This window comes from Ornithorhynchus anatinus, chromosome 10 (assembly GCF_004115215.2).
Source record: "Ornithorhynchus anatinus isolate Pmale09 chromosome 10, mOrnAna1.pri.v4, whole genome shotgun sequence".
NCBI lineage: Eukaryota > Metazoa > Chordata > Mammalia > Monotremata > Ornithorhynchidae > Ornithorhynchus > Ornithorhynchus anatinus.
The window spans coordinates 14265178-14291137 of NC_041737.1; the positions used below are offsets into that span (position 1 = coordinate 14265178).

The window sequence follows — 25960 nt, forward strand, 5'->3', positions numbered from 1 at the left end:
GTAGGAAAAATGAATTACAGTTGACGTACCTTGTATTTCTGAGATTTCCCCAACACATTTGCCAAAGAAAACATAAGAGAATGATCATTAGGAATTAATTCCAGTGCCTCTCTCCCAACTGCTTCAGCTTGGACTAGATTACCTGAGAGTACGAAAAGGAAAATGAAGGGGGAAAAAAGTAAAAAACTACTTTTAAATTGAGTGAGAATTTTAGCCCACAACTACAAGCAGGCAAACGTATTATATATAACGCTTACGAATAAATTAGAACTACATGAAAGGCAGAAAAAGCATTTAGAATACTGTATAAAAAGCTCAGTGGCGTACATTTTCTGCTGGTAAAATATATTTAACATCTTCTCTGAATCATTCATACATCCTTCTCTAGCATGGGTGGCATACTCAACTAAATTTTGATATTAAAGGCATTCACACCATACATAGAAAGAATGAAAAACTTCTTCTGTTATCATATACTGTGAGTGGAGCACAGTTTTCAGAGTCCTTCACTTGGATCTGGAAACTTTTAAATTCATAGTATTCTGTAACATTCTCCCTGTTTCTATTATTGCAAAGCTTGAGATGCTTACTTGATGTAAGATCCACTTGAGAGTTGAGATGAAAAGAATCCTAAAAAAAGGCTATTCTAACCCTCTCCATTTCAAGTTTCTGAATTATTTTGGTCTCCTGAACACATATGCCCATAAGAACAGAGAGCTGAAGATACAAAGCTTCTTAACAGATTCAGCACAACTGTGACAACTATATGCAGAGTCTTAAGTCATAGCCCATTTGAAACCAACCAAAAGAATTCTCAGTAAAGCTCACATTTCACTATTCTCTTCCCTGGCATATGCATCCCTCTGTTTTTCAGCTGTTAGCTCTTTTACCTGCTAACTTCTTAATCCCAGATTCTCTTTTCCCAGGCCCTACTGCCTCTATCTACCTGGTTTCTCGAAGCCCCTTTTTTAGCTTCCAAACCAAACCATCCAGAACACCTCTTAACAGAATTCCCAGTCAGTCAAAATTCTCTTTTTTGGCTTTCTCAAAATCCTCTCTCTGCCCTATTCATTTTAACTGACCTCTGGTTTAAGGCCAGACATGCTCAGTTAAGTGTTTTTCTTTTCCTTGAATCTCTTTGTTTCCTGTCACAGAGGTGGTGACAAAGAATTTGGTATTATTTATGTGGATTGCTGCCAAAACACCTTTCACGTTTTCTTTCTGGAAGATGGATCCTCTCAACAAATTGGAAAATATTCACCTAAATTTAAAATCAATTTCTACCCTCAGTGACAAATATTGGTATCAAAATAATACATTTTCAGATTTCAGTTAGAAATAAAAAGGTGTACACTTTTGTCCCTTAAGTCAGCTAGCTCATTTTCAAAATTAGCAAATGAAATTCATCATTTTTGGTAATATAATTAGTTGATTATCACTAGGAAGATTTTTAGCATTAAAGAATCATAAGAGATGGAAGAGCCAAGCCCTTTGACTGGAGGCAGGTACATAAATAACAATTCCAGGGAAGATGGTTTCAATTCTGTCCTGAAAGATCCCCAGATCTTAATCACTCTGACAGAAAGTTTTGTTTTATGTCTAAATAAAATCTCTCCTGCTTTAATCTAGGCATTTCCTTTTGTGCAGTTCTAAGTGACATGAAGCTCAAAAACACCCTTCACAGTCTTAAGGACAGTTATCAAGTTACCCTATGGCCTTCTCTAGCTGAAATAATCCCAATTTCTTCACACCCATTTTCCAGCACCTCATCAGTCAAGAATATTTACTGCGTGCTTACGCTGTGCAAAGCATTGTTCTAAGTGTTCTGGAGAGTACAACTGAGCTACTAGACAAGATCTTGCTTTCAAGGAACTAAGAGATAGTAAAATAAATTACAAGTCTGGGAAAGCAATAAAATATCAAGATTTATATATAAGTGCATGGGTAGGTGGTAGTACCCAAGTGCAGATGCCTTTTATTATCTTTGTTGCTCTTCTCTGGACTCCAGTTGAAGTAAATTTTCTTTAAAAAGCAGTGATCAAAACTGGGCACAAACTCTAAAAATAGTCTGAGCAGTGTAGGGAGTGGTGAAAGTATTTCACTTGAATGTCTTATTCTTACTGCTGCATCCCAATATCATGTTGGTCTGTGTCTGACACTTTTAGCTGTTTGTCAGCTACCTCCCCAGATTTTTTCTTGTTCAACTTGCACCTATCTTTCCCCATCATGAATTTATGATAGTTTTCTCTTAATTGCCCAATCCAATCAATCATTGGTATTTACTCAGTGCTTACTGAGGGCAGAACACTGTATTAAGCACTTGGGAGAGTATAATACAACAGAGATGGTAGACAAATTTCCTGCCTATAATGACCTTAACAGCTTGAGGGGGACACAGATATTAAAATATGGCTATGTATATAAATGCTATGGGGATGAGGGTGAGGTGAATATTAAGTGCTTAAAAAGTACAGCTCCAAGTATATAGGCCATGTAGAAGGTAAGAGGGATTAGGGGAAACACGGGTTTAGACAGGGAAGGCATTTTAGACTCATTTCTACCGAATTTCATTGGGTTTCTGAAGGACCATTTCCTCTGATCTGCCCAATTCTAGTCCTTTCTTCCAACATTAGCTTTCAGTTCTTTCATCCCAGGCATCAGAGAATTGGACCAAGGAGAGAATCTCCTTGATAGATCCCTCCAGAATGACAAAGAGTCACTTGATTACTTCCTGTTTAGATGCCCCCACAGCAGTAACAGTAACTTAAAGCATGTTTCATCTTTTCTGTTTCTCATAAAAATAATACACTTCCTCTTCAAAATATGCCTAAGAAAACCCCATTTTTAAATGAAGATTTTGGCCTCATTTCTAAAAAACTGTCAAGGGAAATTCTAATCTTTGCTTCCTTGGGAAACTAAAATCTAGACCATGTAAAAAACAGTAAATCTATTACTTCTGTCTTGAAGGTAACATTGTTCAATTCTAGTACCTTGGATTCAAATAGCAGTTTTCTTCTAAAGCACTTTAAGCCTACCGTTCAAGCACAGTTCTGTACCTGTATTATCAAGCAGGATAATCATATTGTTCCAAGCCAAACTGTGTTCTGGTTTCAGAACTGTAGCATTTCTCCACGCATTCAATGCGTCTATGTGACGATCCAAGTCTGCATACTGAAAATAAAGCAACCGACTACAATTTAGCATTCTAGTTTGATTGCCTCCTTTGAAAACCTAGCCAGAGCATTAAAGCAAGATTTGGACTTTTTCAGTTTAAAAAATGAATACTATACACTTTTACATAATGAAAACAAATTGTATTGCAATCTATGAATAAAAAGAAACCAAGATAAATATTCTTCTCCCTTTTATGGCAAGATTATTTCTCTTCTTCACGGTTTATAAAACGCTCACTTAGAAGAGTATATTAGAGCTTTGTTAAAATCTTATGGCTTGAGGTGTCAAGTTGTAATCTTAGTTTAGCTCCGCTTTGCATACATTTCAAATTGAATTGTAAAATTACCAGGATTTCATTAGCAGTATTCAGCTTTCTTTGTTTTGAAAAGCAAGTAATACTGGACTTACAGGGTTTTACCCAAATAACCCAATTTTTAACCTGCAAATCATTACTTTAAGATTAGGACTAAACTCCCAGGCCCCTACAGTTTTGTTGTTTTTCTTAACATTTTCCCCTAACAATTTATATGTATTTAAAATATGTATATGGTGAATTGTCACTATTTTCATCATTGCAATAGACTTGACATGTATTTTAGAATGGGACATGTAGAATTTATGCTTTCAGTTTTGAATTTGACAGATATTTTTCTGGAATATTTCCTTTCTCCCCACCTTGTAAAGATCCTGGAGCTTCTTTGGGTAATTTGGTCCTGGAGTCAGTTTTTGCTTATCTCATCTGTGTTTGTTTTTCCAGTTCAAGTATTTAGGTCTAACCTCAAACCAAGATTAGGGTATCATTGAATTTAGATTGATGCTTGCATGATATCCTATTTTAAGTAAAGCTGCCTAAAAACTATTACACAAGTGCGTTTGTTTGGCTGTGTCATTTGCAGAACTCTGGAAATGAGTAAAATCCAAGAAACATTTGTTATACAGAATTTGTTGTCTGTGATTCATAAAAATAAATGTCAAATTGAAGATGCCAAATTTTGAAATTGAAACAATAAAAACTTCAAAAATTATCTTCTGAATTATATATTCTTTTTTGAATTCCCCTAATTTATATCCTAATGAGATATGGAAACTATTTTTAAAAAATGAAGTAAATCATATTTGGGGACTTGTTAATCAGTAGCATATATTTGAGGAAATGTATTGATCTTATTAATAGACTAATGATAAGAAAATGAGAGATTTTGAGGGCGCATGGTGCACTTTTCAACTCAGATTTAAGGCTCACCACATGTTGATGCAGGTGGCTTCTTTAAACTATTGTATTGGTAAGGGGTGATAGCAATTTATCAGTTTAAGGATTATGCATATTCTAGAACAAACTGTCTAATCTGTCCTTTTTTCACTGGGCAATGGCAACATTTTGACTTGCCCTATGACCTACATGGCAAGTAAGTGACACATTATGCAGGGAAAAGAGAAATTTAATGAATTATGGAGACATTTGCTAATGCTGATTTGCTCTTGATGCTGTCAGAATTTTTAGTATGTCTCCACTTGAAACTAAAACAGCAGCAATTTTTTCTTAAATGACACAAATGAGGTGAAAAGTTAAAAAAAGAAGAAATCACATAAACAGGCAGCTCAATTAAACCAGCATTTACTTCTAGATCTGCACGTAGAACTCCAGTGATCTTCAGTTAAAGCTCACATTACGTTGTGCACAAGCAGATACCATGCATGAGTTATTGTGAACTCAGGGCAACATAGGTTCTTGTTTTTAAGTTTCTCCAAACTGCTTGATATGTATGCTAGTGGTCATTAAAATAAGGCTGACTGCAGTAGGAAAAGTCATGAAAATCTGGGGTGTGGAACAGGGATGTCAGTGACCAGTTCTCCTTTTAGGGTCTTCAAAAAGCAGAGATTTTAGGGGGTTCCTCTAACAGTTTTGATGAAAGGTTATTATTTAGAAATGGACAAACTACTACTAGGCATTTGTCATACTGCCTGACAAGAACATAAATAAATGGATTTAAATAACAGAAGGAAGAAACCTAGGAGAGAAGGAAGATTTTTCTGCCAGGGTTATTAAGTATTAGAAAGGGATATTGAAACACACACACACGATCATTTTTCCATAGGAAGCTTTAATTTGGGAAAGAGACCAATTTGTTCAGAGTGGGTTTAAGGGCAAACGTTTGGAAACTGAAGGCTGAACTACACGATGCTTAGAGGCCCATCCCAGCCTAATATTCTATGATTTGTATAGTATATACACCAAAGAGCATTTAAAAACTAGATTTCCAGCTGTATTTGGAGGTGAAGGGGGTGAAAGGAGACCCTAGATACTTCTGTTTTACTCTAGGCAAAAGTTTGGGTTGGTTTTATTTTTTTGTCATAAGTTATACGACATCCCTCTTAGAATAATAAAAATAAGATAAACTAACTGATAATACTGATTAGTTTACTGTTTTTCACTAAATCATCTTGAAGCATTTTACCTACAGAAATTCACCAATAGTCAACTTTGTATCTCTCCCGGTGCTTAGAACAGTGCTTGGCACATAGTAAGTACTTAACATATACCATCGTTATTATTAGTTCACCATTCCTGCAAATCAAGTACTGGGATTTTTTTTTCCCTTTACTGAAAGAGAAATATTGGATAGTTCTTAGTAGAGTCTCATAAAAAATTAATGCCTCCCTAACGATAAATACAGTTGGCTTGTGGGGAAGAGGAAAAGACTAAAAGAATATAGATTTGCTTTACTATCTTTTTTTATTGATCTAGGTTCTTCAAAGACAAATTGATGGCGTGAAAAATATACACTTGGATAAAAATGGTTGTTTTACTATGTTGTTTATATTAATTTACATTTTAAAGACATAAACTAATGGTACTGTGAGTTTGTTCTTGGAGAACAACATGTTTTATGGGACTTTGGAGGGTCTAAGGAGGAAAAAGATTTTCTTTGTAGATTTCATCCCCTAATTCAGATGTGGGAGAATATGGTCCATGGGTTGGGCCCAGGTCATTTGGCTTCTAGGAGCTGCACTTTCACCCACCACAGTGCCAACCTGGCTGTAAATAAGGCAGCCGTGGATAGAGTCAGCAGGCTTTGCCCTCCACTGCTGTCTGTCCCACACTCCTACCCCAGGGTGTGGAAGACATATATGCTCTCATTTGATCAGTTCTGAGCAACTCAAATTCTCATTTACACGGAAGAAAAAAACAACCCTCCTTTCTGAAAAAAATACATAATTCACATGAACTTACCAAACGGCCTAAATTGTAGTAACAGTCTGGATATTTTCTTCTGTGTTTAATGGCTGTCCAGTAGCTTTGTTCAGCGGCTTCAAACCTTTTCAAGCTATTCTGCACTATGCCTAGATTCATCCATGCAGCAGCAAAGTCTGGCCTAGGCATATTTGAAGAAAACACTTCAGAAGGTGGAATTCAAGACTGTTGCTATAAGGATGGAAAATGCTTTTACTTACTGAATTTGAACAGCAAGAGAGAGCAACTCTTCTGCCTCTCGGAGTTCATTCCTTTCTTTCAAGATATTTCCAAGGTTATTCATGGCATGAACGTATTTTGGGTTCAGTCTAGGAATTGAGAAGAAAAAAGAATCGATCACTTTTTTTCATCATTTTCTATTACATCTGCAAAATGCAATATTTGGTAGCTGGAGTAGCAGAACTTCAAATGTTCCTAAGTCTGGGAAGTGAAAATGGTAATTTCAGTAGAACCTCATCTCTCGGTACCTTACGGCTTCTCTGTAATACTTGATTGCTGCAGTTTGGTTGCCTTTATCCGCCAAATTTTTCCCAACATTGTAATGCACCTGAAAATAGAGAATATAAACAATTACCCTAAATAGAAATCATGATTTTCCGACCACTTACTCGATGTCTAATGTGTCTTCTTCCCGAAAAGTCTTGGCTTTGGGATCCTGAATGGTAATGTGTCTTCTTACAACAAGCATGAACTTTGGGATTTTGAATGGTATGGATTTAGTTAAACTGGGAAGAAAGGAAGTACATACCGACTATTGGTCTAGCCCTCAAATTAGACCCCTTTCTCTCCCTCTCTGGGAGAGAAACTCTTCTTCTTTTCCCCCCTTTTCTCCGAGTGTCTCTCCTACCCAGTCTACTCTTCCTGACACCCAGTGTTCACAGAATGATTTTGCTCTAACAAAGTCCCTGCATCCCCTTTATTTAAGTGTTAATATGGTCTTCAGCTTCACACTGTAAACAGAAAATTCTGTTCTAAGTCTTTCTAATGTGGTCTCTTACTCCAAGCCTGGGTGCGCTTTTTCACCATCCTTCAAAGCTTAAAAGGACTGAAGCAACTAACTTGCTAGTTGTAGTAACAAGAATACACATACCACTCCTCTTCAGATTTCGACAAGGCTCAAGTCTCTTCCAACATCAGACTCCTGCTGCTTTCCTTTCTTATTAAAAAAAATCCATTTTCTAACTAAAAAGTCCAGATGAATACACCCACCCTCTGCAGTACAGGCAGCTTTTTGTTGCTAAAGGCAGGATGGCACAGCCCTGTTGCTAAAGGCAGGATAGCACAGCCCTAATGTCAAAGTTGAAAGCACTTCCTTCTTAAATAAGACCAGCAGTTTTCTAAATAACTAGTTGAAAATCTTATAGAAGCCTGAAGACAATCTATACTCTCCCACACTTTCAATACTGAGAGCTAATAAAAAATTGCTCACAGTATCATGGATTGTGGACTTGATTCAGCTGCTAGAATGGCACTGGAAGGTGTTACGCTGGAGCATAATGGCCTTCTCATAGCACATACATCTTATATCACCGTCACATAATTGATAGAAACATCAGGGGTTTCTCTTGGGAAATATTAAAGAAATGAAACTAGCCTATTTTAAGTGGCCCTGCAGTTTCTGCAATCCCACATGGCTTTAGAATATTAGAATAATTTACCTGCCTTGGTGAACTTGAGTAAAAGGCAGAGTAAAACATTTAAATGCTAAAACATTATTAAAGAACTAAATTCACACATCTGGTATCAAACATATAAACCACTTAGAACTAGTAACTTGAATCAGGTATCTGTGATAGGGTGGATTATCTTTTACCTTTAAAGCAATATCAAATTTGTCACAAAATTGATAGGTACAGTAAAAATTTTTTAAAGACTCTGAATTATCTTCATTTAGGGAAAACATGTCTGCTTGGCCAAATGCTTTGGGTAACCAATAAAGGAGCAGCATGGCCTAATGGAAAGAGCATGGGCCTGAGAGTCAGAAGGATGTGGGTTCTAATCCCAGGTCTGCAACTTCTCTGCTGTATGACCTTGGGCAAGTCACTTCACTTCTCTGTGCCTCAGTTACCTCATCTGTAAAATAGGATGAGGGCTGTGAGCCCCATGTGGGATATGGACTGTGGCCAAGCTTACTGGCACATAGTAAGCACTTACCAAACACCATTATTATGATTATTGTTATTACCTTCCTTTGATAAAGCACACGTAAAATGAATGCTATAAGGCAACAAACAGTAACCTCAAAGACAATGCTATTATTCTATTTTTGTTTTTATTAAGCCTCTAACCAGTCTCTAATGGTCATATATCTATTCCAAAATTCAACTAATTGCTGTTGGTTCACTAGAAACCAAACAGCTGCCAGAATAAACTATAATTTTAACTGCAAGTTATTCCCTAACAGAGAACGCCCATGCCCTCCTTCGATTTAACATCTTTAGTTTCTCCACAAATCAGGAAAAAAATTGTATATCCTTTGGCTTATTATGAATTGCCTCTTGACTTTTGAAGCGTCTGCAGCATTAGAGAGAGATGGCAGGTCTTACTAGGAAAATTGTGTCATTATTTTTACTTTGATGGAAACTGATTATGGAAGATTGCAGATATTTAAAGCTCTGGTGTGTGTATGTGTGCGTGTGTTTTGAGGCTTTTGGGGATGTTCTTTAAAACAAGACATATTTACTATTAGCACAATGTAGACATTTGCTTGGACCTACTCTGGGAGCCTACGCATACAATTCTCAAAATATTCTGAGTGTATTTGTATGTGTGCATGAGGAAATTATCGCCATTTGGATCTCAGCCAATGACAAGGTTTGGAGGAGGGCCAGAAAGCAATTTTGGCGGCTGGGATTCTGGGTTGTAGATGAGAAACTCAACCCTTTCCCCTCCCTACGGCTCTCTATAGAGTTGCTGCAGCTGTTCTTTCCCTTCCCACCTATAAGTCCTAGAAGAAATGAAAATACTTACCCAAAGACTCTCTTGCCCCTGCTTCGAGATGTCAGGAGCAGCCTGACACAAGGGAAAGGTGGGTGTCAGTGGATTCCACCTCCTCTGAACAACGTTGGGACGCTCGTCCGTCGTGAAGAGTGAAGTGGCCAATATAAGAACTCACTCAGCCGGCTGCAGAGGGAACGTATTTTCTCCGGTGCAGCGGCAGGAAAACACAGCAGCTGCCTGCCTTCCCTCAGCTGACTGGCCAAGTTCTCATACTGGCTCCTCAGGCCTCATGAGAAGCTATCAACCCATCCAGTGTCCACTGACCAGAGGAACTGACAACCATTCCTGACTTCTGGACCCAGGAGCATTTTAATTTCTGTCAGTGTTTTTTTTGGACTGGCCGAATAAGTATGTAGGTAAGGGGCAAGAGAGGATAGGACCACCTAGGAGGAAAGGGAAAGTGGTATGGGAATCGGTGGGAGTGGGGTGAAGGGAGTAGGGAGAAACTAGAAAGGAGGAGGAGGAGGGGAATAAAAGGGAAGGAGCTAGATGGCAGGGAATGAGGAGAAAGGGGACTCCAACCACGATGTAGTATGGGAATTCTGGTGCAGAGCTCTGAGACTACGATTGCCCCAGCAGTACATGATGCTATCTCATTCCTCAAGCCCTGACCCCTTCTTCCCAGCAACTCTAAGAGTGCTCTCTCCTTCCTACCTCAATTCTGTCTTGGAATGGCACAGGACTAACTGCTGGGAAGCTCCTTTTTAGGCAAATTTGCACAGCAATTTTATTACACTCAGGTCTGCCATAACATGGGTTTAGGCTCGAGCTTTGATAGGGAATCATGGAAATGTTAATCTGACAGCATAATCTTGATGGCATCTAACATAATATTCTTTATACTGAAATGTGCACATGCATGTGACATGAGTACTCCAGCGTGAATTTTCCTTAACATGTAAGCTCCCCCTCTAAGCTCATTGCTGGGAGCAAAACTATCTCTCAGATCTGTTGTATTGCACTCTTCCAAGTGCTTAGTAAAGTGCTCTGCATACGGTAAGTAAGTACAGTCAGTAAACGTATTTAAAAGAAGACAAGAAACCAAGACGACCAACTTACTTTAGCATTTAGAGGACACACAGACAGGGCACTCCTGAAAAGCTTTTCCTCACTCCGCCACTGGTTACTGCGGATAACACAGCGTACCATGTTTATAAGCAAAATTCCTATTATACCAGCAGCAATAAGTTTCTTAAAGAAAAGAGAGGCATGTTAAACATTTTTGAATAGTATTTAAGGGTCTTTTCATTCACCTTGCCGGCCACCTTTACTACGCTTCTGGGCTAATACCTTTTTCTTAACGTGTTTGCTTAGTATTCCAAAGCCATAGGTGAGAATTACACAGTATCCAACGCTAGGGAGGTAGATGACTCTTTCTGCCACGGCAAATCCCACTCGGAAGAACAGGTTGCTTGCAGGAAGAAATGGAATAATGAGAAATCCCAATCCCAGCGTAAGAATTCTGGAAATGAAGAAAAAGAAATTAAGTAAGGTACCTGTGGGCAGGAATCGTGCAACTTCTTTATTTCATACTTCCTAAATGCTTATTATAGAGCATTACATCCACTACTACTAATAATAATAATGGTATTTGTTGAGTGCTTATGATGTGCAAAGCACTGTTCTAAGCACTGGGGAGGGATACAAGGTGATCAGGTTGTCCCGTGTGGGGCTCACAGTCTTAATCCCCATTTTAAAGATGAGGGAACTGAAGCACAGAGAAGTTAAGTTAAGCAGAGCCGGGATTAGAACCTCTGACTCCCAAGCCCAGGCTCTTTCCACTGAGCCACGCTGCTTCTCCAACTGATCAAGGTTGATAGGAAAAATTGGTAATTTTTTTTTTTTTTACCAGAAACCGCACATTGTGTTCCACGTGTAAACTCATTATGGGCAGGGAATGTTTCTGCCAACTCTATTGAACTGTATTCTCCAAAATGTTGAGTACAGTGCTCTGCACATATTAAGCACTTAATACTCTATTGCGTGCTTACTGTGTGCAGAGCACTGTACTGAGCGGTTGGGTGAGTACGATACAACAGAGTTGGTAGACACAATCCCCACCTACAGCGAGCTTACAGTCTAGAGGACTGTTTCCCTTATTTGGAGAAAAGTAAGTCAATCGATTGATCGGTCATATTTATTAAAAACTTACTGGGTGCAGAGCACTGTGCTATTGATTCATGTAAAACTGAATGTCTGAAAAAGCCGTATTATGCTATCAACCACCTGATGGTAAAATTAACTCTCTATTCCTATTTGTGGACTATCCACTGTTGAATTTTAGGGTCTCACCAGCTGCCAGTCTGCATTCCCTCTGGCCTTCTCCCACTGGTAGGGGCAGGGGCGCAGGGTTGTCTCACATCTTTACCTAGGGCTGATGATTATGGTATTTGTTAAGGGCTTACTATGTGCCAAGCACTGTCCTAGGGTTGACTCCCAGGGGCTATGCTGAGGCCCAAGTTCCTGCTCCTGTTGTCTATTCTTCTGCATAATCTGCTTGATCTCTCTCTTCCATTAGCTCTTGGTGACTGAATTCCCATTAAAATCAGTGGCCTTTACTCTGGAGGTGAATTTGAGAAGACCATTATTCCTACTTTCTCTGATCCAAATCCACAAGCTAAAGCTTCCAGTACACTTCTTCCTTCAAGACTCTAAGCTCGTTGTGGGCAGGGAATGTGTCTGCCAATTCTGTTACGTTGTTCTCTCCCAAGCGCTTAGAAAAGTGCTCTGCACATCGTAAGCGCTCAATAATATGACTGACAAACCAGTGGAGAAATGCTTGGAATGTAATTGGGTATCGGGTCAATAAACTCATCCCTCTAAAGTATGGGCTAGCTCATTGAAAATGGGGCCTAGTTAGGTGCTTGTGGCTTCAAATGGAACCCTGCTTATACAAGGTGGATTCATTTTAAACACATTTAAACCAGTTTTAATTCAATAAAATAATCTTGTATTCAATGGCATATATGCAACGGATCGTGTGTTTTCTTAACTGTAAATGTTTTGGGTTTTCAAATATTTATTTTGAAAGCATACGAATACAGTTTGACTTTCAATAAGAAACTGGGAGCACCAAGTCCTACTTCTAAAAATGTTTTATTGACTTGGAGTGGCACAAATAAGCTTCACGGTTATAGGAGGCAATGGATTAATTAGTTAGATCAAATATTTACTTTATTATTTGGACTTTGAACTTAGACTTCACGGAACAATCCCATTTCATACAAATAAATGAAGCAGATCTATAGCTGATCTTTAAAATTCTACAACCAGTTTGAAGACCCAACAAATTCAAAACCTAATTTAATTTAAGAATCTAGTCACAGTAAAGGGTTGTAGGAAAAATAATTTTAAATAGTTTTCTTTTTCATGAAAACAAGTTTGTTTTTTCCTATTATTTTCTCCATAATCTTTCTCAAGATAAATAGTCTCTATGGGACAAGAGTTTATTTGGAATCGGTCAACAACATCTGAAAGAATCACTGAAGCTTTCATAAGGGTTATTTTTAAAGAATTGTGAAATGACGGGCACAACATACATCAATTACACTTTTTGTTCTGACCACAAAGTACTGTTTACCTCCTACAGTGTTAAGGATCTCACTTCAGGAGACAGAGAGGGGAAAAAAAAGCAGCCATCCATACCTTCTTTCTACAAGTTTTGCATCTCAGTAGTCTGGATATTGTGATTAGCTCAAATTGGCATAAAATTGTAACAATAGCTATAAATATTAATTTGAAATATATTTTCTTAAGCTACTAGTACCAGGGAATTGTTAGAATGCTCAGGATTGGATTTAACAAAATAACATGGTAGACCCAATCTAGTGTGGAATTTAAAATTCAACTCTGCCTCTTACCTTCTCTTATGGCTGTCTTCAGAGCATAGAGCTTGGCATATCAAGCCAATTAGGCAGAACCAAAGTGCTGCTAGTGCAATTATTCTCCAGTCACTGACTGATTTAATAAGGGGTATGCAGCCCATTGACCAATCAAAACACAGCCACCAGGGACACAGCAGCAACCATGCATTCAATGAATAGTAGTAATTATAGTTTATAACCTGTCAGTCAAAAGGAAAAACAAACATTTTTCTTGATACCAAGCTTAAAAAATTGTAACTTTACTTTTCGGCTTTGACATAAAGCTGCAAAGAAAGTTGGGTAAAATAATACGTTGTAGCACATGATGCACAAAGAATACGTTGAGCAAAAGGTCAAGTATTGTATATCTAAGAAATTACATTCAATTTTAAATGAATGAAGAGACGAGTTACCCATTTAAACCACTGCTTTTTTAAAAACAAACCGAAAAAAGAATAGGCATCCTTGGTTTGGTTTTATCTTTGTTAAATTTACATCTCCCACTAACTTCTATCCCCTCTGTTCCTCCATCACAGAACAATGAGAGTGACAGTGGGCATTAGGAGAATAGCTAAACTTAGAAGAAGTGAAAGAAAAATCACTTTCCCATCAACATTACCAAGCACTTAGTCCAGTGCTTTGCACACAGTACGTGCTCAATAAATACTATTGAATATTCAAATTCTATAAACTACTGAATATTTACTGTGGGCTAACAATATGATGGGACTGTAGTAGGCATTTTAGATCGTATAAAAGTATACACCATGCTGCCTACTCTCCATAATATTTCAGTCTATTGGAGAAGATAAGCACACCAGAAATGGTGAACATCTTTTAAGATGGTCTATGGCGAACAGTTACGAAGATGCGATCACAGAAGAAAACAACAAGCACAAATGGACCTGGGGTAACAAATAAATAGAAAGATCGATAAAAGTAATAATGATGGTAAGGAAGCGCTTATTATGTGCCAGGCACTGTACTAAGCACTGATGATAGTTATGGCATTTATCTCTGCCTCTTGTGAGCTGTGTGACTTAACTTCTCTGTGCCTGTTACCTCATCTGTAAAATGTAAAATGGGGATTAAGACTGTGACGCTCATGTGGGACAACCTGATTACCCTGTATCTACCCCTGCACTTAGAACAGTGCTCTGCACATAGTAAGCACTTAAATACCAACGTTATTATTATTATTATCTATATGCTGAGCATGGGGCTGATACAAGGCCTTAAGATCAGATGCAGTCTGTTTCCAACACAGGAATCACAGTCTATTTTATCCTCATCTTACAGAAAAAGAAACTGAGGCACAGAGAGGTTAAGCGGCTTTCCCAAGGTCACAGAGCAAGTCAGTGACAGAGCGGGGAATATCAATCGTATTTACTGTGTGCAGAGCACTGTACTAAGTGGTTGGGAGAGTACAATATAACAGAGTTGGTAGATACGTTCCCTGCCCACAACGAGCTTAGAGTCTAGAGGACGAATTTAGAGGCTAGAGCGTCATCTTATCGTCTAGAAGCACGTACAATGATCCTGAGAAAAGGAGAACGTTTTAGAAAGGAATCTAAATAGAAAGAAGTCCAGTACTTACTCTGACAAGCAGGTTGTCGGCAAACGACGCTGGGTTATCAACATCGGTAAAAGCTGGTGGTCCTGTGCCCATGATTCTCCAGCGCAGATACAGCGTTGCAGCTCCTCCAGATGATAGAAGAGCCATTCTCCAGAGAAGGCCACCTTTCTTAAGCCACCCAAAGCCCTAAAAGGACACAGCAGAGCTCATAACAACTCCCTATTGGGGAGCAATACAAAAAGTTAATTGCAAGATATAACCAATAGGAAGGGTATGGATTACTTGGATTTAAAATTAGACATAAGTCAAAGGGTAGTCATTGAGTTTTAAAAAAAAGATTTCAATTTAAGAAATTAAAAAATGGGTTTTTTTAGCTTTCATTTTCATGATTCTCATCCAACAATAAAGGTATGGCCAGTGTTTCCTCAATAATATGACTCCTTTCTGATGTTTACAAATGATGCCAATAGCTAAAAGAATATTACAGCTATTTTGGTAATGCATAGGTATGTCAAGATGATCTTGCTTAGGTTCAATGCATTAGAACTTAGTTGTGAGGTGAGGGTTCTATAATGAATGAGTGGAATGATCACAGGTTCCAATTACCCAAGTAACTCACCATTACTCTATAATAATAATAATAATAATAATGGTGGTATTAAGAGAATAGATTTAAAAGACTATATATTCATATAGAGATTATACTCTGTACCAGCTTGCCAACAGTGACAAAATTAGAGGGATTTTCAAATGGATGTAATATTTTCAGGGTTGCAGTAAACTTAAGAAAACCTTCAGGCTCAAAATTTTTTAAAAAAACAAAAAAAGTTAAAGTGTAGAAGTCAGATAAAATCCTAAAAATCCCTACCATTCTAGGTCTTAACAACAGGCTATTGATACATCTTATCATTCTTAATTGGTTCCATGTAAATATAATGTTAAGTGATAGTGTGCTAAATGACGTGTAGTTTCCTATGGGGAATAATGTAAATTGCTTTAACAATCCCAAAATTCAAAAAAAAAAAATCACCAAAACAAGATAAATATATTCACACTGAGGACTAAAAAAACACAATGGAATTACAAGATAGAGCATCAGTGAAAATATACACAATTAAAAATTGTGAATTAGATTTTCACATTCTATGCTAACACACTAAAGGGTCTGACATTAACACTGGAGAGAGAACAAAGGGCTCTTCAAATGTGCTTTAGTTTCTCCACTCAAATCAGTTAGAGTACTTTAGAGATTGAGTGGGAAGGTAAGAGGAGTTTGAGCCGAGGTAACCTCTGCACAGATTGCAAAACCAGAGCATTATCTGGACCCGAGAAAGATCTGTAAGAAAAACCACCACTGAAATTTACAAGTGCTACTGTGAAAAAGAAAAGTGCTTCAATCAACCAATCATATTTATCGAGCGCTTACTGTGTGCAGAGCACCGTACTCAGCGCTAGGGAGAGTTCAATATAACAGATTTGGTAGACATATTCCTTGCTCACAATGAGTTCACAGTCTACAGGGAAAGACATGAATATAAATAAATTACTAATATGTACGTATTCATTCAATAGTATTTATTGAGCGCTTACTATGTGCAGAGCACTGTACTAAGCGCTTGGAATGTACAAATCGGCAACAGATAGAGACAGTCCCTGCCCTTTGGCGGGCTTACAGTCTAATCGGGGGAGACAGGCAGACAAGAACAATGGCAATAAATAGAGTCAAGGGGAAGAACATCTCATAAAAACAATGGCAAATAAATAGAATCAGGGTGATGTACATCTCATTAAACAAAATAAATAGGGTGAGGAAGATATATATAGTTGAGCAGACTAGTACAGTGCTGAGGGGGTGGGATGGGAGAGGGGGAGGAGGACAGAGAAAGGGGGGAGAAGAGGGTTTAGCTGCGGAGAGATGAAGGGGGTGTAGAGAGAGCAGAGGGAAAAAGGGGGGAGCTCAGTTTGGGAAGGCCTCTTGAAGGAGGTGAGCTTTAAGTAGGGATTTGAAGAGAGGAAGAGAATTAGGTTGTCGGAGGTGAGGAGGGAGGGCATTCCGGGACCGCGGGAGGACGTGGCCCAGGGGTCGACGGCGGGATAGGTGAGACCGAGGGACAGTGAGGAGGTGGGCGGCAGAGGAGCGGAGCATGTGGGGTGGGCAGTAGAAAGAGAGAAGGGAGGAGAGGTAGGAAGGGGCAAGGTGATGGAGAGCCTTGAAGCCTAGAGTGAGGAGTCAGTCAAACCTGATATGGGATAGCTCTTTTCTGGCAGACACTTTAGAAGAATTGGGTTATCAAGGCACAAAATTAAATGAATGTTAACAATTGTATAATAAATGCTAGAAGGGAAGCATCGTTACCTAATGGACAGAGCACGGGCCTGGGAATCAGAAGGACCTGGGCTCTAATCCCAGCTTCCACATTTCTCTGCTGTGTGACCTTGGGCACATTGCTTTACTTCTCTGAGACTCAGTTATGTCATCTGTAAAATGGGGATGAAGTCTATGAGTCCCATGTGGGGCAGGGACATTGCCCAACCTGATTGGCTTGTATCTACCCAATAATTTAGAACAGTGCTTGAAACATAGTATGTCCTTAACAAATACCATCACCATTGCTATTATTATTATTAAAGGGCAAAAGAAATTGTCATATACCACAATGTAGAAGGCAGTGCTACTTTACAGTCAACCTTTTCATTCATACTTGCTTACTCTTTTGATGAGGGCATTGTAGTATTGCAGAGATGAATTCAAGCACTTGGCTAAATGGCTTCATCATATTTCTCCTCTTTCAACACCAAACTCTTTAAATCTTAGTTGTTCCTAGGAACATCACTCTTTCATTTATAAATATTTCAATGTAAGCATCTTCTAACTTTATCTCCTAGCTTTGAAATTTTAGTATCAACATGTCTACAGTTGTAGTCAAACCAAAGTGAAAATACTCCATTTAGAGGTTTTGCCCTCACTTTCACAGCCTCAGCAGACTCTTCAGTTACCCCTCAAGACGTTTATTTGAGTTAATTAGCTGACCATTTGGGGATTAGGCTTTTCTATAAATGTTAGGTTCTAAAATAAAGTGGCACTGCAAATCTGCCCAGATCCTCCTACTGTATTTTCACATACGTAAGTGCTATGGGGATGAGTGAGGGGTGAATAAGGGGAATTTCAATGGTAAATACCTGTAGTTTCAAACATAAATTCACAGGCAACATCCTAAAAATGGCATTTTTAATTTGGACCTACTCGATTTTTGGACCAAAAGAATCTACTTACCGCCAGTGATTTGTCTTTATGTAATACCTTTTGGACAACTTCCAGAATATTTAATCGGCCTATTACTAGGGCATCAAATACAGCATTCACACCCTACGTGAAAGAAAATAAGTTACCAGTGTTAGGAAAACTTACATTTGCTTTACCACGATGCTAAGACTATTATTAATATAATACGAATGCTATTGTCTTTCAGAACCTACTGGACAAAGTTCAGACACAAAAATCCCTAAGAGCTGTTAGATGTAAAGGAATCCAACAGGCCTCGAGAATCACTGGGATGAAGCAGGAGAGCACAGAGATGTAGATCCCAGTGCAAGATGCAGGACTGGAATAAGATTAAAGGAACTGAATGTGACTACTGTAATGTAAGATATTCCCTGACAAAGAAAGACCAAGTAAAGGTGGCCAGCAAAAACAAGATAATTATCTTTACAACCCGAGGCCCTCTCTGAAGTCATGGCAAGGCTTGCATACAAGCATTCTTAAATAAAGCATGAGAAAATACAAACATTCTTAAATAAAGAATGGGAAAAGAATTTATACCAAAGAAAGTGCTACTTTTGAGACTGGAACTCTAGTCTGGTAGTCAGTGTATTAAAAAATGGACTTTTTGAATTGGTAATTGGGTCTGACTTCGATGTGGGGCCTTTACACCCAGAGTTATATAATAATAATAATGTTGGTATTTGCTACTATGTGCAGTGCACTGTTCTAAGTGCTGGGGTAGATACAGGGTCATCAGGTTGTCCCACGTGGGGCTCACAGTCTTCATCCCCATTTTCCAGATGAGGTCACTGAGGCCCAGAGAAGTGAAGTGACTTGCCCACGGTCCCACAGCTGACAAGTGGCAGAGCCGGGATTCAAACCCATGACCTCTGACTCCCCAGCTAGGGCTCTTTCCATTGAGCCACGCTGCTTCTCTATGGTTACACGGTTTCAAAAGTACCAGCCACAGTACCAGCCACAGTACCAGAAGGAAAGCCTAAGGAAGTAGAGGTCAGTGTGGCCTGGTGGATAGAGCACAGGCCTGGAAATCATAAGTGCCTGGGCTCTAATCCCTGCCCCACCACTTGTCTGCTGGGTGACCTTGGGCAAATCACTTCACTTCTCTGTGCCTCAGTTACCTCATCTGTCTAATGGGGATTAAGGCTGTGATCTCTGTGAGAGATAGGGTCGAGGTCCAGCCTGATTAACTTGTATCTACTCCAGCATTAGTAAAGTTCCTGACACAGAGTAAGGGCTTAATAAATGCCATTTTTAAAAAAAGTATGTGGAAAAACTAGTGGAATAGGGACGGCAGCAACAATAAGAGAAATGGTGGGTTAAAGAAGAAAACTCAAAGCATTATCAAGAGAGCATTAAATGTTAAAAAATAACGATGAGACCAATCAGCCCAGTCAGGGGCCTTCTGGCTATATTAGGTCCGAGGCTCTGAATATGGGGCAAGAGTCCTTAATTCACCACTAAGTTTACTCTGATTCCACCCATGATGTTTCAGAGAGATGATGATAATAATGTTGGTATTTGATAAGTGCTAACTATGTGCAGAGCACTGTTCTAAGCGCTGGGGTAGATACAGGGTAATCAGATTGTCCCATGTGAAGTTCCCAGTCTTCATCCCCATTTTACAGATGAGGGAACTGAGGCACAGAACAGTGAAGCGACTTGCCCACAGTCACACAGCAGACAAGTGGCCGAGTCGGGATACGAGATGCACATCCTGATTGACCTAGAGTCCACTCCTCAGACCCTGCTCAATGCCATCTGCTCTGGCCCTACCCTTTTCCCAGCTCTAGAATTCCTCAGCACAGAAATCGCTTCAGAGAGCATTTTTCAATCTAAATATCTTGGCGGGAGGGACGGGGCAGGGGTTGGAGATGATCCTGTGGGACCTAAAAGCCGAAACCCGAACGACAAACAGCTGCTGTCTTAAATAGGCAACGGAAATGTGCTCAACAGACAACTTACCTGCTTCATCACCATTCTAGGATGCAACCTTGCTACACAAATGATATCGTACATCCTGCTGGAGCAGAGTGATCTTTGGAGCTACTTATAGATACACCAAACGAAGGACGGTTCAGTTTTCGTTTCGGATTACTACTGTCCTTTGAAATCTGGGCCTGCCGTACCGCCTAAAATTTCTCAGCCAGGGTGACAATAGGGGTATTGAGAGCTGTAATGGTGGTCGTGCAGCAGTAGAAAGATGAAGTGGAGGAGAGATGGCTTAGTTTCCTCCTCCCTTTATTTTTTGGCAGCTGCAGTTACCCCTGGTCTACTACACTGGACTCACTTCTCCTCGCTCGTTTCCTAGAGGTTTCCAGCAGCCGGTTATAATTTTCACTCATGCAAGAACCTTTTCGGGATCTTCTGAATAGAAAATGCCCGGCAGCAGGGCAAGCAAAAGAAGCGGGACTGGCTTTTATGGTGTGAGGGGTGGTGGCGAGGTGAGGGCTAAGGTGGAGTGGGGGCAGTGGGGTTATCTGGATAGTGACAGAGGGGAAGTGAGTGCTCTGTGCGCATATTCACCTGCACACACGTGAAGGTGCACACATGCGGGAGCGTGGGAGTACATATGGTTCGCCAACAGCCTATGGAGGGCCTAAATGGGGCCTGTGAGCCCCAGGTGGGGGTTGGACTGAGTCCAACCTGATTAACTTGTATCTACCCCAGTGCTTGGCACGCAGTAAGCGCGTAACCAGTACCATAATTAGAGAAGCAGCGTGGCTCAGTGGAAAGAGCACGGGCCTGGGAGTCAGAGGTCATGGGTTCTAATCCCAGCTCCGCCAATTATCAGCTTTGTGACTCTGGGCAAGTCACTTCACTTCTCAGTTCCCTCATCTGTAAAATGGGGATGAAGACCGTGAGCCCCACATGGGGTGACCTGATTACCTTGCATCACCCCCCAGCGCTTAGAACAGTGCTTGGGACATAGTAAGCACTTAACAACTGCAATATTCTTTATTATTATTAACTCCACTTGAGTCACCCACAAAATCAGCATCCTCACCAGAACTGTAATCCCTTGCTCTTTGCACAGCATGGCTACTGCCCCCAAGAGAACACTCAGCAACACCCAGAATGTTGAAAAATGAGTTCCTTCCTTGTTACCTGTCAATGAAGATAAAATTCAGAAGTTATCCAAAGCTTTCTCAATTAGCACCAGGAATGATTAAACAATCAGTAGCCATTCACCCTACAATAGTAATTTAAGAACTGTGAACAATCCCTTTAGAGACCAAACCCAGGACAGTAAATGCTAGATGCTCATTTGTAACCGTAACCCCCTGTGGCTTGTTGAGGGCAGGGAATATATCTACTGACTCTGTCATCTAGTAGTCTCCCAAGTGCTCAGTACAGTGCTCCGCACACAGTAAGTGCTCAGTAATGGAAAAATATCTCCTGCTCATGCAAAAACATTTACTGAAACTCTCTGATGCTCACGGATTACTGAATCTCATTGCATGCCTCAGGAAGGACTCGAATCAGTCCAACGATGGTCTCGGCAACTCTGCCAAACGCCCAGCAGCCTCTCTCCTCACAAAGAGCCGGATTTACACAATATAATAATTCCCAAAACCTCCCAATTCTTGAGATTTAGATTGAGGATTTTTGAAGATTTTTGTAGATGCAGAAAAAAGCTGTTATGTGGCATTTTTCCAACTGGAAAGCTTCCCCCTAAACGGCATGTTGGCTGTTCCCCATAGAAGGGCAACTATGGCTGATCCTTCCTTGAGGTGAAGGAGTTTACAACGTTTGGCTCTTTTCTGAGGCAAAGCAATTATCCTAAATTTCAGCTAATCTGATTAACAAATTGCTTCAGCTCTTGCCAACCAGTGAGCTCTCTCTCTCGCTCTTTTCTCTCTCTCTCTCAGATTGTGAGGCCCACCATGGACAGGGGCTATATTTAATTTCCATCTGTGTACTTTCCCCCATGCTTAGAACAGTGCTCTGCACCCAGTAGGTGCTCAATAAATACTACTGATTAATTTGATTGATCAGTAATCTCATAAGTAAACAGTCAAATCCCAGGAAATCTTTCTGGGGATTCCAAAGGGTCTTTACTGAGCAGACTTCGTGAAATGCAATTCCCTGGGTTTGCAGCCTGTCTCTTTATTCATTAGCTAGAATTTTTGGCTCACTGGGATCTTTCATTCTCCAAATATGTTGGGTAACAAAGCTTGTTCTATATACGGATCAAAAGTTTAGACGTGGCTCTCAAAACACAGAAAGAGGCAAAAGCAAAGTAGTGTCAAATGCTGTAGAAAGTGTACACTTCAGCACAAAGGACTGTTTTTGTGTGCATCTTAACCAAGTTAAGACTCACAACTATAGGAGTAACATAGGATGTACTAGGCCACACAAAAGAAGGATGACTTCTGAAGTTGATGTACAGTCTTAATCTTATCGTAATTTGGTTGATACCGAGTCTAGTGATGATTCAAGAAGGCACAAAGGGACAGATATGAACCTGCTAAAATTTTCTTGACATGCCTGGCACATGCCTGACCACCTCTGCAGCAGATATGGAACCTAATATATTGAGAAATTCCATAATATGCCAGGAGCAAATAAAGAAATAGAAGCCAGGTCTCCTCACTCTTGTTTCAAAATGTTATTAGGTGGACCATGCTATTCCCTCCTCTCCCTGCTCCACTCTGGAAAATGAGAAGGTTTCATTTTCCAGAGAAGGTTCCCCCCCACCCCAATTAATCCTGTTGGTGCAAAAAGTAATTTGAGTAGAGTTAGAATAAACAGAAAAATCCAAGGCTTTCAAGCTTTAGTACATCTGTATTGTGAAACAGTTGAAAAACACCATAAATTTTCCTTCAATAACAGCTGCTGTTTCCACTTAATTTACATTCAAAATCATTTTCACACTAACCCCACAATATTTAGAATTTTATTAGCGTATGTGAGAGCTTTAATTTGGCCTATATCCTACTTTACCTCTAGTCTATTAGAGCTAAACTCTGAACCGGGGTGGGGGGAGTGGCAGAGAATAATTTTGAAACAAATTGCTACTCTAATCTTCCTCTGGATGTTTCCCTACATTTAGCCTGCTCTTACGGGGCCAACTTTACCTGGAATGATAATTTAGCATTATTAAATTTCAAGACTTTGGGATTCAAAGCTTCAACTAAGGGGGCTTCCACATCCAATCATTTCCTCTGTGCATTTCTCTCTCGGCTTCCACTTGCAGGAATTCCATAGCTGAAGTGGGTAGGGGGAGAGGGGAAGGCATTTGTCAGTGCTAACACCTACATGGGCCAACAGATGTGATCAATTTAATGAAGCATGTGCCCCAGATTTGGCATTGCTTTCCACTGGGATGTTCTTCTTTCAGTAAAAGCATTGTTTCCTACAAGATACCCTTCTCAACCAATCTATGGTTGGCACCTATGTTAATTTGAAACTGGCACATATTATAAGTGGGAACAATGCCACCCCAGCAGATGGTCATTACTGTATATATGCCAGAAAAGCACAATGAGCATCAGATTCTTATTTTAAAAAGTTGAAGCTATCCAAGTACTCTTCTGGGCCTAGAGTGAAGGAAATAAGATCTTGCTATTCCTCTTGATACAGAAGAATTTCTGAAAACTCAGACAATGCAATAACCGAAGGCAGTTTATACATAGTAAAAATAGACGAGCATGAATATTACTTTTTCTGATTTCTGGAGCTGAAGTTAAAAAATCTAAAAACAAATTCATAGTGTTTCAGTAACTACTATTAATCAAACCAACTCAATGACTTCTTTACTCACAACCCAATCTGTCTGTTCCTACGCTTCACTCGTCTTAGATTGGGAATCCAATGTGGGACAGGGATTGTATCTTATCCGACTGTACTATATCTACCCTACTGCTTAGCACAGTGCCTGCCATCAAAGGGCTTAACAAAATACAATTAATATTATATACCTCATCTCATTCTTACTGCTGACAACCTCACAGTCTATTTTCTAAGTTCTTGGCATAGCTTCCTTAAGTGCCCCCTTTCCCACACTGATATTCTCCTAACCTAAATACACTCTCTTGTAAGAGATAACATGAACAGTAATATATAACAATTATCACAGAAAAGTGGCATCTATTGGAACCTTTGGCCCCAAATTTTAAAGTTGAACAAAATGCTTTAATAAACATTTCTATAGACCATCTGAGTAGGATGAGGAGAGAGATTTGAATATTTAGATGAGATTAAGGAAACTGAAAAGTAGTGTAGGTGTCAACAATGGGTGATTTCAATTATCCTTTGGCTTCTTTTAGATTTTCCCAAGGGCTTAGATCAGAGTTATGCACATTCAACATATACCATTAATTGACTCGTGACAGTATAATTTGGTGAAAAATTCATAAGGATGAATAGCTCTAGAAACCAAAAAGAAGAACCCAACCAAGTTCTCTATCACAGGGGCTTATTTGTGAAGATCTACCCATTAAGGAAAACATGTTTTGCAGTACTCAATCCCGTGTTTGATGGCACTCTCATGTGCACAACTATTTCTTCTAACAGTGAAGAGGACAAAAAAAAAACTTCTGGATGAGACCGGCTGCCTCTTCAGTCTACAAAAGCAATCTGAAATTGAGATGATTGAAGTCTACAAAATCATGAACAGTGGGGATGAAGCCAAAATAAAACTGCTTTTAGTAAATCCCATAACAGGAGTAGGTGCCATCCACTGAAGTTTAGGGATGGTAGCTTCAACACAAATAAAAGTCAGTCAGTGGTATTTGAATACTTACTGTGTACAGAGCCAAAAGAAAAACATCTTCACATAGTGCATAGTAAACACATAAAATGTGTTACCACGTGCCAAAGATATCAGAATGTTCATGGGGGTACAGAGAGAAAATTTGGTCAGAGGCTCTTTTTTAGCTAAGAGAAAGGACATCCACAAAGGGAACCATTTTTTGGTGCCTCAAAGCATCTGGTGGCCACTGTTGAGGCAGAGTACTGGGTGGCAGGCGCACCTTAGTCTGGCCCAGTAATGGCATTGTGCATTTTTTTTCTGTTCCCCTTGCTAACTCACTCTGGGCAGGGAATGTGTCTACTCACTGTTATACTGTATTCTCCCAAGTGCTTAGGACAATTCTCAACACACAGTAAGAACTCAATAAATGAATGAAGTGTTTCTCAGAAGGCAATGTTCCCCTTCTACTCTAAAAGGTTATTTTCTCCCTATCCCTTTCATCTCTTGAAAATTCTAGCTTTTGCACTTCTTATTTCCCAATTGTATCATCAACCTCTCCCTCTCCTCTGGGTCCCTGTGCCTTAACACAGTCCGATCCTTTCCATTATGAATACAACATTGACAAAAATCCTGACTCCCCTTCCTTTCAGTAATTCTTCTATCTCCCATCCCATTAAGAGCAACACTTCTCAAATTGCTCTTTTCCTCTGTTTATCACCTTTTCATTCCACTCTCTTCAATCTGGATTTCTCCCTCTCTATTCTACTGGTCCTATTACCACTAAGGTCTCATCATCTAAAAGTCCCAACTCTGTTCTAATTCTTCCCAGATGGTTGACTGACCACTGATGCGTGGGCCCAGTTAATAGGTTCGTCCTTGCAAAGCCAAGTTTGGTGGGGGAGGCTACCCGCTTCGTCCTTGTGGTCATTACTCTGTCCTTGTGAGCTCCTCTCAGCACTTATTATGGGGCCCTGCACCAAGCAGAAATTCAGTAAATGTTGTTGATGATAACGATCATATAAAGCTATATGATGCTGGCCAGGAATACCTAAAGAGCGCAGGCAATTTCCAGTAAAATAGAAGCAAAAGGAAATGATAACGTGAGCCACAAGTTAAC

General features: G+C 39.6%; 1 protein-coding gene and 1 long non-coding RNA gene across 2 annotated transcripts in view; one reads left to right on the top strand and one right to left on the bottom strand.

The window, feature by feature from the left end:
• LOC107547860 overlaps positions 1-18768 on the top strand; it is a 40972-nt gene extending 22204 nt beyond the window's left edge. The window contains exon 5 of the long non-coding RNA XR_005660493.1: positions 18337-18768. This is a non-coding gene — a long non-coding RNA (uncharacterized LOC107547860). The remainder of the gene's footprint in view (positions 1-18336) is intronic.
• Positions 1-25960, bottom strand: part of TMTC4 (transmembrane O-mannosyltransferase targeting cadherins 4) — a 61947-nt gene that overhangs the window by 6728 nt on the left and 29259 nt on the right. Inside the window, exons 6-16 of the mRNA XM_029072725.2 lie at positions 21154-21254; positions 18141-18233; positions 14888-15052; positions 13288-13490; positions 10718-10889; positions 10487-10618; positions 6895-6974; positions 6628-6735; positions 6407-6548; positions 3057-3171; positions 30-142 (exon numbers count right to left, since the gene is read on the bottom strand). Coding sequence (XP_028928558.1) covers positions 30-142; positions 3057-3171; positions 6407-6548; positions 6628-6735; positions 6895-6974; positions 10487-10618; positions 10718-10889; positions 13288-13490; positions 14888-15052; positions 18141-18233; positions 21154-21254 — 1424 coding nt within the window. The remainder of the gene's footprint in view (positions 1-29; positions 143-3056; positions 3172-6406; positions 6549-6627; positions 6736-6894; positions 6975-10486; positions 10619-10717; positions 10890-13287; positions 13491-14887; positions 15053-18140; positions 18234-21153; positions 21255-25960) is intronic.